The sequence below is a fragment of the Pararge aegeria genome, chromosome 19 (assembly GCF_905163445.1).
Source record: "Pararge aegeria chromosome 19, ilParAegt1.1, whole genome shotgun sequence".
Classification (NCBI taxonomy): Eukaryota; Metazoa; Arthropoda; class Insecta; order Lepidoptera; family Nymphalidae; genus Pararge; species Pararge aegeria.
The window spans coordinates 9,070,571-9,088,948 of record NC_053198.1 but is presented as its reverse complement, the minus strand read 5'-3'; the positions used below and the strand labels follow the sequence as shown (position 1 = coordinate 9,088,948).

At 34.4% G+C, this 18,378-nt stretch overlaps 1 protein-coding gene across 1 annotated transcript in view; it reads left to right on the top strand.

Moving 5' to 3' along the window:
- Window positions 1–270: 270 nt before the first annotated feature.
- LOC120632376 (neural cell adhesion molecule 1) overlaps window positions 271–18,378 on the top strand; it is a 271,156-nt gene continuing 253,048 nt past the window's right edge. The window contains exon 1 of the mRNA XM_039902234.1: window positions 271–295. Within this exon, the coding sequence (XP_039758168.1) occupies window positions 280–295 (16 nt within the window). The 5' untranslated portion in view covers window positions 271–279. The remainder of the gene's footprint in view (window positions 296–18,378) is intronic.

Below are 18,378 nucleotides of genomic sequence, written 5' to 3'. Positions count from 1 at the left end.
GCCTTTAAACAAATATGGTGCAAAAACATTAAATCAAAAAGGTACATGATATTTTTAACTTGAACAGAACTGCCAAGTTGTCATAACCCCGTGGCACAGATAATGTCGAGAATTGATAGCCTGCTGCCGCGAACAATGTCGTCGGGATAAGTGACATGGAGTGTGTCGTAAATCGTGATAGCTTGCGGGATGTGATGTGATGGTGTGTCAGTGATCATCATGCGGCTGGCTTTGTGTCGGCTGATCGCGTCCGCTGCGATAATCAGCGTTGCTACCGCTATGGCAGCTAAAAATGGTAAGTCTTTTTGTAGAACTATAATTATTAATAGGAAATCTTCCGGCATTGTAATAATTTGTTATAGTTAAATAATCTTAATAGATTTTTTTTCTAAATATCCATTTAAAAATCCACAGTATGAAAAAAATTGTCATACAAAGCGTTTAATACGTCCTTTTTCGACACGTAGATTTTATTAGTGTGTATTAAGAGCATATAATATGTTGATAGCATATCGTAATAGAAATACATTTTAAAAGTGTTCACATTGTGTAAATTAACTTAATAGACAGTTTTTTTTTTACTTTAATTGTTGGTTTGATTCTTTTGTCTAAATTTCAACTTGTCATACTATTTATTTTATCGTATGTGAATAAAATACTATAGTGTCTTGTTTAATTTAACTTATTTAACTGCATCAAGTTTATCCAGAAGCGTTGCTGTGAACGTGTGTCTAAATTGTGTTTTGTATCTAGCAAACATTAACATTCATTAACAGAATGTTAAATTGGAATCTATTAAACTATTAGCGCATTATTTTTATCCCGTATTCAATGTATTGATTTGCGACTTTATCCATTAAATAAAATCCTTAACCAACAATGTTATTGGTACATAAAGCTTGACAATGGCGATTTAAAATGCATTCAACGTCCAACTGGAACCGTTATCGCTGAATTATAAAGAAAACATTTTCATAGAGCTATAACGATTCAACTGTGGAACTTTGCAATCCATGAGCTGAATTAAAGAGCTTCGAGACTTTATGGTGGCTGTCTCGGGCGAGATTTACAATAAAATCCGGTTCATTGACGCGAAAATTTTCCATTTCTGATCTTAGACGGTTACGATTGGTGTCATTTTGGCTTGCAACATCTTACTCTTAAAACGATCTGTGGGTAATGAGTCACAAAACATCGGGTTAGTGTGTTCCGCCCGTTTATCTTAGGCCGTCGGCGACATTAACTTGATGTTGCGAGCGCTTTTTTCGTTTTCGCCAAGTTTTTCCGCCATTTTTTCCCTTGGTTTGCCTGTCATTGCTAAAAAGCCTAAATGTATAAACATTGGATAAGTAGGATTTGCTCATTTTTGGCATTTGATTAATACGCGCATTTTTTTACTTCTGGGAAAAAAATCTCACTGTTCTCTTCTGTTCATTATACCTACCAGATTCACGAATTCAATTCAATATTTTATTTTAAGTATCTCATTCAGTATTTTTTTGGATTTTGTCGAGCGCCATCGAGTGTGACGAGCTTGTTGAAAGATACGCCAGGATGCCTAAGAGTTTAACAACGAAGAGATCGTCAGCCTAAGGGGGTCTTGAGTGAGGCCAAACCTTTGTTTTAGCGACCATTGGACACCTGTCCTCACAGTACTAGATTGAAAATCATTATTATGATGTTTAAACATACCATGAGCTACATATATAACGGCAACGATTAGAACGGTGTGCTTTAAATCGTTACATATGGCTTAGACCGAAAGACAACAAACAGCACAGTTTTTAAGTTTAATTCCATCTGAAGATATGCAGTTATGCCAAATAAGAGAACTCGTTCATTTCTCTGTGGATATATTTTGCTTGTAGGACATTAAAGCGAGGGCAATTTATGTCATTATAATTATCTTTTTGAACCAATTAACTACCCACTGCAGTCACGGGTCTCCCTTCTGAAGTGTTCAGGCGTGATCTCCCACGCTAGCCAAGTTCTGATTGATAAACTTTTCACGCTTTTGAGGACATGTTTATGTGTGTCTTAATTTTATGTAACATGGACTGTTGTTATTATCATCTTCAGCATTAATATGCCACAACACGGCGCCTTGACGGTAGATTGGAATACAGTTCACCACGCCTTTTCTGCCCGCGTTTGTCGTAGGAGGAAACTAAAGAAGTGTAAAAGAGAACGGGCAGCGGCTTCCTCTCTTACTACTTCTACTGTCCGAGGCCTTAAGCCTAGCCTGAACTGTGATAGCCTATTCATATATGACACAGCGCAGCTCCTTCACTCTCCTCCAATGTGAACTAGGGATTGTGATAGAAAAATAAAAAGCTTTTAACGTTATAAATGATATATGTCCCCACTACTACTTAGTTCTTAGTACGTACTGTTTCCGCAAAGAGAACTATAGACTAAAATAAAGTAGCTTCTTTTGACGCAATACATTCGATCATTGTTTCGTTGCGACTTGGCTTCCATTGCTCCAGAACGTACTCGTACAAACTTCATAAAGCAGCTTTGTGACGCTTCGCCCGAGGCTAAGTACTGTTGATTTAATTTCGCTGAAAATTTAAGGGTTCCTTTTACGATATCTCTTTAATTTCGATGTTGTTTTGTAAAAGCTTTGTAGGTTTTTGCCTTGCAAAACACTAATTAAAACACAAAACTACTACTTTTGTTATTTTTATTCAGTATGTTATTCGACATCAAATTTTATGTTCACTAAAACTTTGTTATCATTAGAGTCTGCCATGTAATGCTATAATACTAATAGTAATAATATCTGGGTTTATTATTTTACTGTGTAAGGTTAAAAAAGTAAAATAATATATAAATAAGTAAATATATACTACAACACACATCGCAATCTAGTCCCAAAGGAAGCGTAGCTGGTTTTATGGGTACAAATATAGCTGGTGAATAATTTTATGAATAATATACATAAATACTTATAACATACAGATAAACACCCAGCCACTGAACAATATTTATGTTCATCACACAAGCATTTTCCAGTTATGGGAAACAAACCCATGGCCATAAACTTGGACTTGGACAGTCCAAGTTCAAGTTACCTGTATGTTTACAATAAAATTGTATTGCGGCGTTACCTCGCTCTGACGCGTTCCATTCAAGGCTTGAAGTGCAAGCGAGAGACAAACGAGCGACAAAGAGGCACAGTCGGCCTCGCATTCGACATCTGTCTCTCTCCTACTTGAGTGAGCGATGCGTCCGCGTGGACAGCTTCTATACAATAATACATTTACATGTTTTTGGCAAGGATAAAGTGCAGTGAAAAGTGAATGTGGTATCATCAGTATTTTCTTACGACGTTATCACGTTCAACTATCGTCAGTAAACCGACTTTACAGACAACCAATTTTTTACCTTACTGGCGTTATATTGCAATAAAGTATAGCTGTCAACGCTTTGTATTGTTTAAAAGTACCTTTATGGGTCAGACTGAAACTGATTATCTAGGTAAATGAAATACTGTAATAAGATTAGCCGTAGTAAGCCCTGTTTTGGGCAGAAAATGGGTTGATAATGATTTATGATGATGAATTTCTGAAATGTAAAAGTTAATATAATTTAAATAAGGCAAAATCTACCTAATAATCAGGTGTACATGCCTACCGCATGACTTTTTTTGATTTCTAATCAATCCTGTGAGGACGATGTTTTGACGGGCTAAAAGTATAATACTATCTTCAGTGTGCTGTCTGTTCTCTGGTCTTGTGGTCACATTTTATTAAAATCTATATAATTTTGATAAAATTAGATATAAATAGGCGTGAAAAGGTACCAAAATAAACTGTAAAAAAATCTCTTCTTGGTCTAATTCATTGTTGTAAGTCCGGAGTTCGATTCCTCGGTTGGGTTAGGTTTGTCTGTCAAGAAATTTAGAGTACCAGCCCAGAAATGGGCGCTATTTATGCCTTATGTCCCAGAGAGTACGTTAAGATGTCGCGGCAGGCTCCAGTATAGTCACTTTTGTTTAACATGTTCCTCATTAGAACAATGTGGACACTAGTGCCCAACAATTGGGTATTCGCCTCTTTAACTGATGCCACGGTATGTCTAAGCGGTATGTCATATAAATTGGCCGATTACGTATCTCACGACAGGCTTGCGACAGGCGTAGATCTGGTGATATTTGCTGTCAAACGTCACTTTTGCAAACAAAAAAGTAATACAAAAGTTACGGTTGATAGCAAAGATTGCAAGATTTACACCTGTCGCAAGATACGTAATTACCCTGCCGTTCTATCTTTTCTTTAAACATCCGATTGTGATTCGTATTTCAATTTGTAGTTAGTTCGGTTTTAATCGTGATTCTAATTCAGTCGATACAACGTACAATTTACAATGCAAATGAAAGTGCGGCGTATCAACGCTGGAAAGAGATGGCGACGCGTCACTGGGGACGGCAGACATGCAAAACAGCGATTCAAGCGCTCATCAGCAACACGACGCCCGTGGGAGAGCTTCGCTTTTTCAAATTGGAAGATAGATTTAAGCCTCAAGGAGAGATACAGTTGAATGCTTTTGAATCTATAAGAGCTTTTGATCAGATTCCTCCAACTAACGAGAAAATAACGTAAACGACATTCGCAGCCCGTGTGATGTTATTATAAACGGTAGGGGAGAGAGTTTCAACGTATTTTTGCACGCTTTTTATTAGCTTCACCTGTATGGTTGTATGTTTATATGTTTGTATCTGACCTTCTTAAAATAGTCTTATTGAAATTTTGAAGATATATCCAGGATCGATTACAATACACAAATTGGATAAGATTATTCCATTTGTCAATTTGCAAAATAAGATTTTTGTTAATTTATATAATTTTTACCTATAGTCGATAAGGCAGGAATGGTATTTATTATAATTTCGAACCATTATCTTAAGTAAATTTCCCGAACAAATTTGATAGTGAATGGGTTACCGATTAATTTTGTTCTAACAAAAATAATAGTTGAAAGGAAGACTAAAAACACGCTTTTATATTATAAACAAACTAAACTGAAAAGTAGAAATTAGTTTGGTTTTTTATACCAAGCGTTTTTTTGAATTATTTTGTATTATGTCGTGAGATAATTGGACATATTGAGTCTTCGCAAAAACTCAACGGATCTTACGAATAAATGACGCCATTGTGATGGCTTAAGATATAAAAGAAAGAAGAACTTACATCAGCATAGAACTTATTGTATGGTAGTAAGGTAGTATAAATAACAAGGCCTTGGGTAAAATGGGCCTATTTAAATGCTTCCTAGATCTGGAGTGGGCGAGTACTGTCCTGGCTTGTGGCCGTGGTCGCGTGTCCCAGATGGAGCAGGCGGAGATTCGCGCAGGTCTGAAACCAGCACTACGTCACCGGGCCGTAAACCTACGTAGAAGGTGACATTGGTGGTGTAGATTGCTGTCGAAATCCTAAGAGCGACCTCGGAGTGATAGTTATGTAGGATAGTTTTGTGACACTTTAACTGGAATATAATAATATAAAAGCTAACAGTGACTGTCTCATTAAACGCGGGATCTCATAAGCCACTGAATAAAAAAAAAGTTTAAATAAAAACTTACTGTAAAAACCTTTCTTAAAAAACGATTTTCTAGGGGTGTTGAAATAGAAATCAGATTTCTAGTTTTAGAAAAATTTAATAAACTTCTGTACAATATTTATCATTGAAACTGCGCATACATTATTATATACTTTAAAGTGTATTTTTTTTACTTTTTGTCTAACGTACACTAATCAGCCTTTTGCTTTCCGAAGACGGGTAAAGGAACATCATAAATTCTAAGCAGACGATGCCATGGGCGTCAATTTAAACTATTATTTATGCTTTGGGTTAAATATTTTTTATAGTTGATGGACCGAGCCATTGATTTAATCCTTACTAATATTATGAACGCGAAAGAGTAGTTGTTTATTTGTTTGTCCTTCCTTCACGCCCTAATTAAAGTTAAGCAGAGAGTTAGTTGAAAGGACGGTGATTAACATAGGCTACTGTTTATCCTAAGATAACAAGAAAACGGACGGTTCCGGGTTCACGGAATTTGTAAAAAGCCGTAATGCGGAAAATAACGCGGGCAACAACTAGTATGTTGCTATATTTGTAAGTTCACTGGTTATACATGACAATCAGCGGCAGTCAAAAGATTCAAAAAAGTATGTATTACTACGAAACATAATGTTTTTAAAAACGCATACTTTAAAATACAATATGAATTCCGTATTATTGCAGAAGGAAAAAAAAGGGTTTTAAGTGTGACAATTCCGCATTGCGACGGTGAACCGCCCAGTAGACCGTGAACCGCGTAACTCCTGTCCATTATGGGGCAGGTGACAAAAATGTTAACAGACATTTTGCTGCTGGAAAGTGCTCTTGTTAAAAACCATTTCCATTCTCCTCCACTCTAGAGAACTAAAACGGAAAAACTATATTATTTTTAAAAATATTTTTAAAAAATTCATAACGTACAAATCTTTATGATATGCCTTTCTACCAGGGTGGTTCAAATTATATATATACTATATATCGTACGACAATACAAACATCACAATCTAGCCCCAAAGTAAGCGTAACTTGTGTTATGGGTACTAAAATAACTGATGAATAATATACAAAAATACTTATAAAATACAGATGAATACCTAGACACTAAAAAACATTCATGTTCGTCACAGATAAAATTTCCAGTTGTGGGAATCGAACCCACAGGCCTGGTCTCAGGAAGCAGGGTCGCTGCCCACTGCGCCAATCGGCCGTTCAAATTATGCTCTATGGGCATTATAAATAAACATCACATAACGTCTGGATAGGTATGCAGTATTTTGTTACACTTCAACTGACAGAGCTTTTCAAACGTCAGAGCGTGAATAACACTGCCTAATTATTTCGAATTTATTCCAATTTATAAAAAAGGCCTCTAGACAAGTTGTTCATGTCATTTACACTTATGCTTGAGATAATAAGTAGATAATAAGCATAATTTTAGTAGTTATCATATTATAGTACATTGTACCTTTATTTGACCTACACCACAATAAAATCATCTTACTCACATCCTTGGGTAGCTGGAAGAGATTTCTTATAGAGATAAGCTTTCCTGTGTACAATTCATGTATCATATGTTCACAATCACAATTTATGGTTCATAAATAATAAATTAATAAATAAATAAGTTCAAATTATGTGGTCGGGTAGATTCATCATCAACATATCAACTGATAGACGTCCACTGCTGGATTTTTGTACGGAGTTCCAAATTCCACGGTTCTGTGCCGCTTAGATCCAGCGGCTACCTGCGACGCGCTTAATGTCAACGTCTATCCACATAGTTGGGGTCGACCAACGCCAGTGCGGGGCTGCCATCCTTTCTCCGAACTATGTGCCCGGCCTATTGCCACTTTAGCTTCGCGACTCGTTGGTAATTCTGGTTCTTATACGAATCTCCACATTTCTGTAGAGATACTCCGAGTATAGCTGTGTCCATCGCCCGCCGAGTGACTCTTAGCCTTCTTATGAGGCTGATAAGATAGTGGACTAATGTCCATATAAATATAATAATAACCTTAATTCTTTGAAGAATTTAAATTGTAGCACAGCCTTTATAACTGTCATGTAAAACCCATGATTAGTGATACCTTAACAAATTAACAGAACTTGTTTGAAGATTATTATGTTTTAAAATGCATTTCTTGCACAGTTATGATTTCATAGAAACAAGCAAATTGTGCAACAAATATTAGTTTCCATACATACCTACGAAGTACAAGTGTATTTGAAATAGAGACAATATTGATATTGCGTAGGAATTTTACGGAAGTTTCTAAGAACTTCATGAATAGAAATAAGCCAACATTAATCATTTTAATTAAACTTAAAAAAAAAGTTTTCCCGTGAAATCGTATATATTTCACCTTTATTTGAGACGAGCAACACCGAAATACGGTTTAAAAAATTTGAGTATGACAATACCGCATTGCGATGTCGACCTGACCTGCCACTGGTGAGCCGCATAACACGTGTCTATTATGAACCAATTGAGCAAAATGTTAACAGCCGTTTTGTTTTGAACATAGACTGTAATAAAAATAAAAAAGGGGAAAAACCTAGCCGTAATGTGAAAGCTAAAAACCTGGTGATAACACTCGAATGACGGCTAACGTGTTTGAAAAATGACTTTTTGTGTGCATTCATGTTTTAAATGAATTGTGTTCACTCAAAAAGCAATAAAATTCAATAAGATATAGGGGCTAATTTAATAAAGCGTATAACTATATTTTTGTTTTTGTTAATTTTAGATACTTAAAATGCTGATGATGGATAAAAGTAATCAATGAGATACTTGTCGGTTTTTACTCTGTAGAATTTGCAAACAAAGGCTTTTTTTTTGTCGTGGTGGTAAAGCTTAAATGGCTACCTCTGTCCTTTTGGGCAGGACAGAGGTTATGCGACACTCTTTTACCGAAACTAAATACCATCACGGCATGTCCCTCTCATTGGCTATAGTAGTCGTCCGTGGAACTCTCTGTAGGACAAACAGACTTTATGTTTCAAAAGTGCTTTTAATAAGCCTTTTAAATAAATAGTTTTCTAATGTTCGGTTTATGTTTATGGTACTTTTTTAAAGGTAATTTTTATTTTTACCGTATTATTTATTATTAAATTTGCCCTAAACACTCCATGCTTTAATAAATTATATAGACAGTACGCGAAAATTCTCAAGGGAATATTACGAATAAATGTTCAGTCAGCCTTAATTTGTATCCCGGGAACATTAATCAATCTGATAATTTATATCACCCAAGAAACTGCTCGACGAATGTTATCTCAATAATAATGATATTTAAATACAGCATAACAGATGCTTGCCAAATTATTTAGTAAACGTAACTTCATGATCGTTTCAATTTTTGTTTTTATGGACTCAATTAAATAGAGATTATTACTATTCAGTGATAGCTATTTATCACATATTACATGAAGTTACGTAAAAATAATTTGGTAAGAAATGTGGTATGGTAACAAAGTCACGCCAGAACGCCATTTAAATTAACGTTTCATCACAAAGACGCAGATTTTTCTACAAAAACTTTGCACCTTGTTAATTTTAACTGGTTTATGATTAATTTGATTTCTGATTAAAACTTGTATTTCTTTAACTGAAATAATCTAATTGTTTTATGTTGATATTCCCACAATGCAATAGTGCGAAAGCGAAGCGAAAGGTGGCGATAATCCAAAGTTTCTTAATACAATTTGTAGCATGGATAGTAAGTACAGTTTTGAACATTGAATTAATTCGCTTGAAAACTAGTAAGTCACTACTTAAGTCAGTAGTTATGTGGAACATGGGAGTCTTACTCGGTATTTTAATTAATTTATTCCACCAACATAAAATGTTTAATTTTCGTGAGTTATGTTGCATGTTACATTTCCGACCGCAGCTAATACGGACAATTAGAATAAGCTGCCTGCGTAATGTAGCAGCTTTTTATGTCCTAGCTAAATCCAAATAGAACAATGCTTTTATTTAATAATAAGTAGTTTTAATGTGAAGATGTGGAGTAATAGACTTGCATTTTATGCTTATGCATAGCGGAGAAAAAGGTTATGGTAACAGAAGAATTCGCAAAAACGAAAATTTACTATCGGTAGTTAATCGGATAGCGAATGCTACTAAATGCAACCTTAAGGAATCTGATGTACGCTTCTGCACTAGAACTTCAAAATTACAAAAAGATAGTTATAGACCTAGATCTGTAATAGTCAGCTTCAGTAGTCCTAGAGTACGTGATGAATTTTTAGCGGCGACGATTAATTTTAATAAAAAGGCTCAACATGTCGGAGACAAATTAAATACTAGCCATGCTGGAGTGAGCGGTGATATTAAACCAATTTACGTAGCTGAACACTTATCGCCAACTCAAAAAGCTTTGCACGCTGCTGCACGTCTGAAGGCAAAAGAACTGAATTATAGATTTGTATGGGTTAAACGTGGTATGATATACATGCGTCAAAGTGAATCCACTGAATACAAGTATATTTACTTTAAATAGTATTAAATAGTTTTAGGTAGTTAGTTGTAATGCATGATAATGTTATTTTAAGTTTTAAAATTCAACTTTCTTAAGTGTTATTACCAAAATGTTAGGGGACTTAGGTCGAACACTAATGAAACGCACCACGCAATCCTAAATAATGACTTCGATGTTATTATTTTAACAGAAACATGGTTGAATGAAAGTATTTTTGACAGAGAAATTTCGATAGTAGATACCAAGTATACAGGCGTGATAGGAATAGTTCTTCTCTAAATGGACATAAAAAAACTGGGGGTGGAGTCCTCGTTGCTGTCTCAAACAATCTAGTTTCGCGACGTGAAATTGACTGGGAAAGTGACTGTGAGGACATTTGGATCACTATTGATTTGGTTACTAAACTTAGTACGGAATCTATGCATATTTGTGCTGTCTACTTGGGTCCGCCTGTTAATAACACATCCTTAAATAACTTTCTTGACAATGCCAATAATATTTTCAATAGAACTAACAGCCCTGTACTTATTGCCGGTGATTTTAATCTCAGTGGCATAGTATGGTCTGCTGATGATAATTCTTTAGATGCACATCCATCCAACTATAGTAATTGTGCACTGGAAAGCACTTTAATCGATTTTATGTCATTTAATGGACTAAAACAATATAACTTGTCATATAACCATAAAAATAAAATTCTAGATTTAGTGTTAACTAATAATGAGGTTACAGTTAGCAGATGTTGCAATCCGATAAGAAAGATAGACAACTATCATCCCCCACTGGAAATTGCAATTCCCCAGCCAGCTAATAAACTTATGATCACAAATGAATCCAGAAATAATCAAAATTACTTTAAGGCAGATTACAAAAGCATAATCCATGATTTAAATTCTATATCCTGGATTACTGAGTTTGCAGAGTGTAATAATGTAAATGCAATGCTGTCCAAATTTTATAAAATTCTTCGTGATATTATCAGTAAACATGTTCCCTTAAATAAACACAAAAATAAAAATTATCCAGTCTGGTTTACTCCTCCGTTAATTAAACTTCTTAAGTTAAAACACAAATATCACTTAAAAGTAAAAAAAATTAAAAATCCATTAGATTTATTAGAGTTTTAATATTTACGTAAGGATTGTGATAAATTTATATTAATATGCTACAATGAATACATAAATAAAATTGAATCACAAATTGGAAATAATCCTAAGTATTTTTGGACCTACTTAAAAAACATACGAAAAAAAAGTAATAATTATCCACCCATCGTGATCCTCAATAATAAAAAGGCCAATAATCCTCAGTCTATTAGTGAATTATTTGCGACACACTTCTCTTCAGTTTACGAAGTTGAAAAAGTTGTCTCCAAAAAGTTAAGTCTTAAAAATCCTAAATTGTACGACGAAATTGAAAATCTAGTATTCTCTCGCCAAGCTGTTTGTTTAAAACTAAAAAGACTCAATAAGACTAAGGGTGCTGATCCCGATAATATACCCCCGTTATTTTTAATTAAATGCGCGTGGCCGATATCTTTGCCTCTTCAAATGATTTTTAATAGGTCCCTTAAGAGATGGACAGTTTCCTGATGTTTGGAAAGAGACGAGAATAGTTCCTGTTTATAAGACTGGAAATCAGGAAGATGTCAAAAACTATCGTCCCATATCTATTATATCTACAATGGCAAAGGCTTTCGAATCTTTAGTATACCAACATATGTATAATAATTTAAAAAAATATATTAGTGAGAAACAGCATGGCTTCATGAGCAATCGATCTACTAGTAGCAATTTGTTACTCCATGTATCAAATATAGCTGATTGTATTGATGATGGTCACCATATGGATGCAATCTATGCTGATTTCTCTAAGGCTTTTGATAAAGTTAACCATCGATTGTTACTCAACAAGCTCCATGCGCACGGTATCTCTGATTGTTAATGTGGAGTAGGTCTTATCTTTCAAATAGAAAGTCAATGGTGGTTATTGAAGGATATCAATCGAATGTGTTTATAGCTCAGTCTGGAGTTCCTCAAATTTAGAACCTCTTTTTTTCAATATTTTTATTAATAATATTACCGATATATTTTTCAACAGCGATGCGAGCCTGTTTGCTGATGATTTAAAATTGACTCGAGTTATAAAGTGTCAATCTGATGTTCAGTTGCTACAGGAGGATTTGTGTAGATTGAGTGAATGGTGTGTGAATAATAAAATGTTCCTTAACATAAGCAAATGTTATCATATTAAATTTACTCGTAAAAAGAATAAAATATCATCTGCATATTATATAAACAACTTGCGGTTGACGGAAGTTGATTCTATTCGTGACTTGGGTGTTATCTTAGATAGTAAACTAAATTTCATTCCTCATATTGATAAAACCCTTGACTTGGCTAACAGAGCATTAGGTTTTGTGCTTAGATTTTCTAAAAGCTTTAAGCAATATTCTACTGTAATAAGACTCTTCGGTTGCTACGTACGTTGTAGATTGGAATATTGCTGCTCAGTCTGGTCACCGTCTACAAAAGTTCACACGAAAAGAATCGGGAGAATACAGAAAAGATTTTTGCGCCAGCTTTCATATCGATACAATAAAAACCTTAATAATTATATTGACAGGCTTAATTTTTTCAAGATGCAGAGTCTTGAAGATAGGGGGGACATTGTCTATGATGTTACTGTTTAAACTGTTCAATAACAAGCTGGATTGCTCTGAACTAATTAACAGATTTTCAATCAAAGCTCCGCATACCAATACACTACGTTATCCTTGCAATTTGTTACATCACAGGCGTTACAGAACCAAATTAGGAAAACTGTCCCCTATACCTCGTATCTCGGATTGCTATAATAAGTGTGTGATTAAACTTAATGACTTAATGACATTTTTCATGACAGTTACATTGAATTTAGACGAAAAGTAATAAATATTTGTTCTACTAATTAACCTGACTTACATTTTAGTTTATTAAGTTTAAGTTTAATTTTATTTATTACTTTTAAGACATCAATGTTAATTATTTTAATCCGATTTAATTCATTTTTGTTTTGTTTTGTCTCCTAATAATTGATTAAGTTAATTTTTTTATTGTAATTTAGCTTTAAATATTTATACTTTTATACTTTTAAAGGTTTATATTAACTGACTAATAATTAATTGTAAATAATTTATAAGAATGACTTTTTTACATTTTAATGCATGCTGTGATAACCTGTAAATAGTTGAACATTTACTATGTGACTCATTCCAAAAAAAAAAAAAGCATGTTTTAATGTATCTACGTTGGTTGTCCTTTATAAAGCCGTCAACTAATTATCCACTCCTTTTACATGCATAGGTATCCTCTTAAATCTTCTACCTATCTCTTTGTTGGTCTTCCTCTACTTCTTTGTCCATTCACACACATGTTAAAGATTCTTCTGGTACCATAGCTTTTTTTTCCGCTATGCATAAGCATAAAATACAAGTCTATTACTCCTCATGTTTTCTGGTGTTCATTACTGGTGCTACTTTCAAACTTCTCCATATAATATACGTACTTCTTTTCATATTGTTATCAAAACGTAAATCCATATAATTAATAACAACTTAATGAACTAAATGAGAAAATAATATTTTTGTCAGAGATAATATAGAATAAAAATTTGGCCAATTCAAAAAACCCATTTCCCCGCTAAGGTAAGAAAAATATAACAATAAAGTAAATAGCCCCGGAGAGACAGAGATACGCTGAAACGGCTTTCATTCCAGAAATTATAACGCGAAGGCAAGAGAGGATGAAATGAAAACAACAATTGGACCGAATTGGTATTTGGGTACGGTAGAAAAACAAAAATACGTTTTAACATTAACCTTATGAAACAAGGTCAAACATCAAATTTGAATTTGTCAAAGTTCCCTTTTAGTTACCATGGTATGGCTGATCTTGCCAGAGTTCTTGTGTTATCAAATAATCACATCTTTATACGCTTTTATAGCACCGTAGAATAGTTCACTGATTTTAAGACTAAGATAAATGACTTCAAAGCTTGGTTATATTTGTGGAACCATTCAACTAAACGAGATACAAGTACGCTGGTTCGTAAAATGAATATCTGAATTAAGGGTCTGTAAAACTTTCAAATAACGCTATAATAGTTTATGATGATAAAATGTATATTTTGAACTGGTTCGCACGAGTCTCAGTGAATGACCTTTCTATACTAATATTATAGTTCGGAGGAGGGATGGACGTTGGGGTCCCAAGGTGCTGGAATGGCAGCCCCGTACTGGTAAACGCAGCGTTGGTCGACCCCCGACGAGGTGGACGGACGACATTAGGCGCGTCGCAGGTAGCCGTTGGATTCAAACGACACAAAACCGTGGAATTTGGAACTCCCCACAAAATACCTATGGGCCTATGACCAGTGGACGTCTATCGGATGATATGTCGATGATGATGATTATAAAAAGGGAAAGATTTTTTTGGATTCTTGTCTCAAATGGGCTCCGAAAGTATTGGAACGATTTTAACCATATATATTCGCCAAAGAAAGCCGCCAAAGAAAGCCGCCTATTTAAAGTTACATTGGCAATAATTTATTTTTAGAATTTGGAGGTCCTTATGAAAATTGCAATAATATAACCCAAAGTAGCAAAATTTTGCCTATAAAATTCATTACTTGCCGTATTGGTGATACATTCAAAATAGATACTATGTGAGTTAAGTGCTCGTTCTTACTCACAAATAAGTCCACGAGGGAATATATCTGAGAATTAAGTCGCAATAGCAGCTTTTGTGTTACAAAATTTTACTAGATCGCCGGAAGAAACAAAAGAGGATTACATTCGTATCGCAGTATTAATTCATATTCAAATAAATAGTTTTATTCTCAATGGTATTTATAAAGTAATAAAATTCATAAATCAAGTTTTAATTCATTTCAATCGGACTTTTAATTTAGAATTTATCGCGATTTTAAAATGATTAGGGACTACACTTTTAAACAAAACAGTTCTTTTTAGAGGTATACTTACTTGAATGAAAAACTTAAAAACATATATTGAACTGTACATAAATCGAATGGCACACATCTCCGAAATAAACTGTTTCTACGGGTCACTTTAAAAACAGGTACCAACGTTTTGAAGTCGCGGACAGCAGCTAGTATTATGAAAATGTAACACTGTTATTTAGCTTTACCAGGTAAACTTAAATTTAATTTTTAATTATTTACAAAAAACATGTAACACCGTATCCAAAAAAATTGGTCAACGTCTGGTGCTTATGCTTATTTAGACCAAACGGCCTAATCTAGAAATTCAAAGGGGCAATAGCGCCAGCATTTTGGGTACAATGCCCATAAGTAACGGTTAGATGGCTTATGTTTTTTGAAAGTATTAATGTTAGTTTGTAATTATTATTATGTGTTTTCTAATTGGAATTATATTTATGAATAAATAAAAAAAAAAAATATGATGTGAAGTTTAAAAAATAAATGAAAAAATCTTTCATATATAAAATTACGATTCAAATTCCGCCATCATTGTTCCTCTAGTTTTAGTTTAGAAATATTCAAGCTAGAACCTCACCTCAGGAATGGCGACAATAACAATTTAGATAATAACATTCGTTTGTTCAAGCGTTTCCTCACCGTGGCTCGTTTCTAAAGACCTAAATGGTCGTAATTTCTGTTAAATGTTAAATATCTAAATTACTTTTAGTGTTTAAGTAATGGGCGGTAGGTACAGAAACGTCTTATAAATTGTTAACCTGAAACACATTAGGGAGACCTGAAATTTATATGCTTAGCTAGATACATTGTTGAAGCTATTATGGTTTATATACTATGGTGGGGCCGTTTTTTCATCTTATCGCCAACACATCTGTCTTTATAGTCTTAATTCACGTGCTCCCTGTAAATTGTCATCATTATAATCATTTTCAGTATATCCTACCGCATGGCGTCCCTCTACTAGGAACAGGTCTCCTTTCTCAATAAAGAAATAGCTTTATAAAAGACACACTGCTCCAAGGATGTCTTTAACAATTATTCTCATAATTAACACAAAACTGGCATACACACTGATGGATTTTACACGTGAATATGTCTACCGAGTCGAAGAAAATTCTTATAACATAACATTCTTATAACTTTTCAGTAAATAGGCAACTCGTAGAATGTTAAAATGTGACTTTGTAAGAAGTATTCCGTACTTAGGATTCTTATTGACAAAAAACTTTCCTCTAAGGGAGTCTGTAAATTTAATTTCGAGTTAGAAACTAAGTTCTCTTACTGCGACAAATCACCCACACATAATAAATTAGTAACGACTAAAGTTTATGGCGTATCTTTGAATTGAACCTAAGTTCTTTTTCTATGCATACAAGAGAACTTACTCGTTTGTATCATGTACCCCGGAGAGATCTATACTTTAACTCACTTTATTACTTCCCACTCACTCGTCTTCGGTTATTTTGGCTGCTATTGAGATCTTCATCGTATTTTAAACGTACACGTTCATTGCTACTTTATGAAAAGGTAATTTGGAAGAAGTAATAAAAAATTATATATTATTGCTTTTTAGGACGGCCCACGCTTTTCAATAAAACTACTCGTTATCACGTATTCCATAGGATGCATGCTCTGCCTGAGGCAATTATAGTAACTGATATTTTTATAATAGGTCTTGACTTGCTTCTGCTAATGTCAAATGTCAATCATCTTGACAACTATTGACGTCCACGGCTGGACTTAGGTATTTTTGTAGAAAGCTCAATATTCACCGTCTTATGCCGCAGCATCCAACAGCTCCCTGTTCATCTGATGTCATCTATCCATCTCTTTCAAAAGTCTACCAACGCTGGATTTACTGGTGCCGGGTTACTATTTCAACAACTGACGATTGGCCGATTGGCGCAGTTTGCAGCAACCCTGCTTTCTGAGTCCAAGGCCGTGGGTTCGATTCCCACTACTGGAAAATGTTTGTGTGATGAGCATGAATGTTTTTCAGTGTCTGGGTGTTTATATGTATATTCTAAGTATTTATGTATATTATTTATATAAAATATCAGTCATCTCAGTACCCATAACACAAGCTACGCTTAAATTGGGACTAGATGGCGATGTGTGTATTGTCGTAGTATATTTATATATATTTTATTTAACTTGCGCCCCCAGCTTTTATTGGTACTACAAACTATTTGCAAAGCCTAATGCCACTACAGCTTCGCTACTCCTTGAGCTATGGCGGTAACTCTGGTTCTTCTACGAATATCCTTCATTGTCATGACATACATATACTATAAGCGTAGCTCTCTCCCACTAACACTATTAGTCATTTTCTTAAGGTTGAACCGAAACTACATAAGAGTGTAGACTAAAATGAGCGGACGTTTACATGATTGGTAAATTGTTATTTTTTTTCAAAATATTTTTTGTCATTTAGAAATTCTTGTCACAGGTAGGATTCAATAGAATCACAACACACTTTTGTATTTTTTTTACTGGAATACGAACAAGGATTTTGTCATTATTCATATTTGTACAACCAGAGTGGCAGTACATTTCCAGAAAGCTTGCTTCTTGTTTCATATAGCCCGAGTTGGTTGGAATAGACGAATAAATCAGCGTACGCTAAGTACCAGTTGATTTATCCGTGGCTTCGAAAAAAGTGGGACGAGGACCTATTGCAACGCCATTTTGTGTTATAAATCATTTTGGAGCTGAGGGCCTTGATAACGTTGGGGTCGCGTCCCTCAAAAGGGAAAAGGGCGAATTGGCGGTTGGTTGATGTAAAAACTTTTGCGAGATTAGGATGATTGTTTACTTTTTTCCCATGAGTATAAATGTTTTTACCCACTTAACGGGACAAGTTTCAACACGTACGAGCTATACACGTTAATAACATTGAGAATCTTTTAATGGAGCCAAATAGGATACAAAAACTGTATAAAAAAAGACTCTCTGCGTTGATATTTTAAATAAATAGTAACATATAAAATCAATAGTTTAAATACGCACCAAATCTAATCCTGCATTTATGAAATACCAAGTTTTATGTACCAAATTGAAGTGTAATACATTTCAGTTTAAGGATACATTTTTGAGCAGCGCAGTAGAGTTAAGAATTAATCATATTCTTTTTCTTTCAAGCTCTATACCATTTTAGTTGAAGCAGTTTCTCCTCAAGAGGAGATAGCATTATAATCTGTTCTGGGGGTCGGGTCGGGCAGTTTCGATAAGAATTCAGTCATGCTTGTTAACCACCTAGCCGAAGCTTGTCCTATACCTCTCTTATTTCTAGGACGTTGCAATCCTCACTTTATCTGAAACGGAC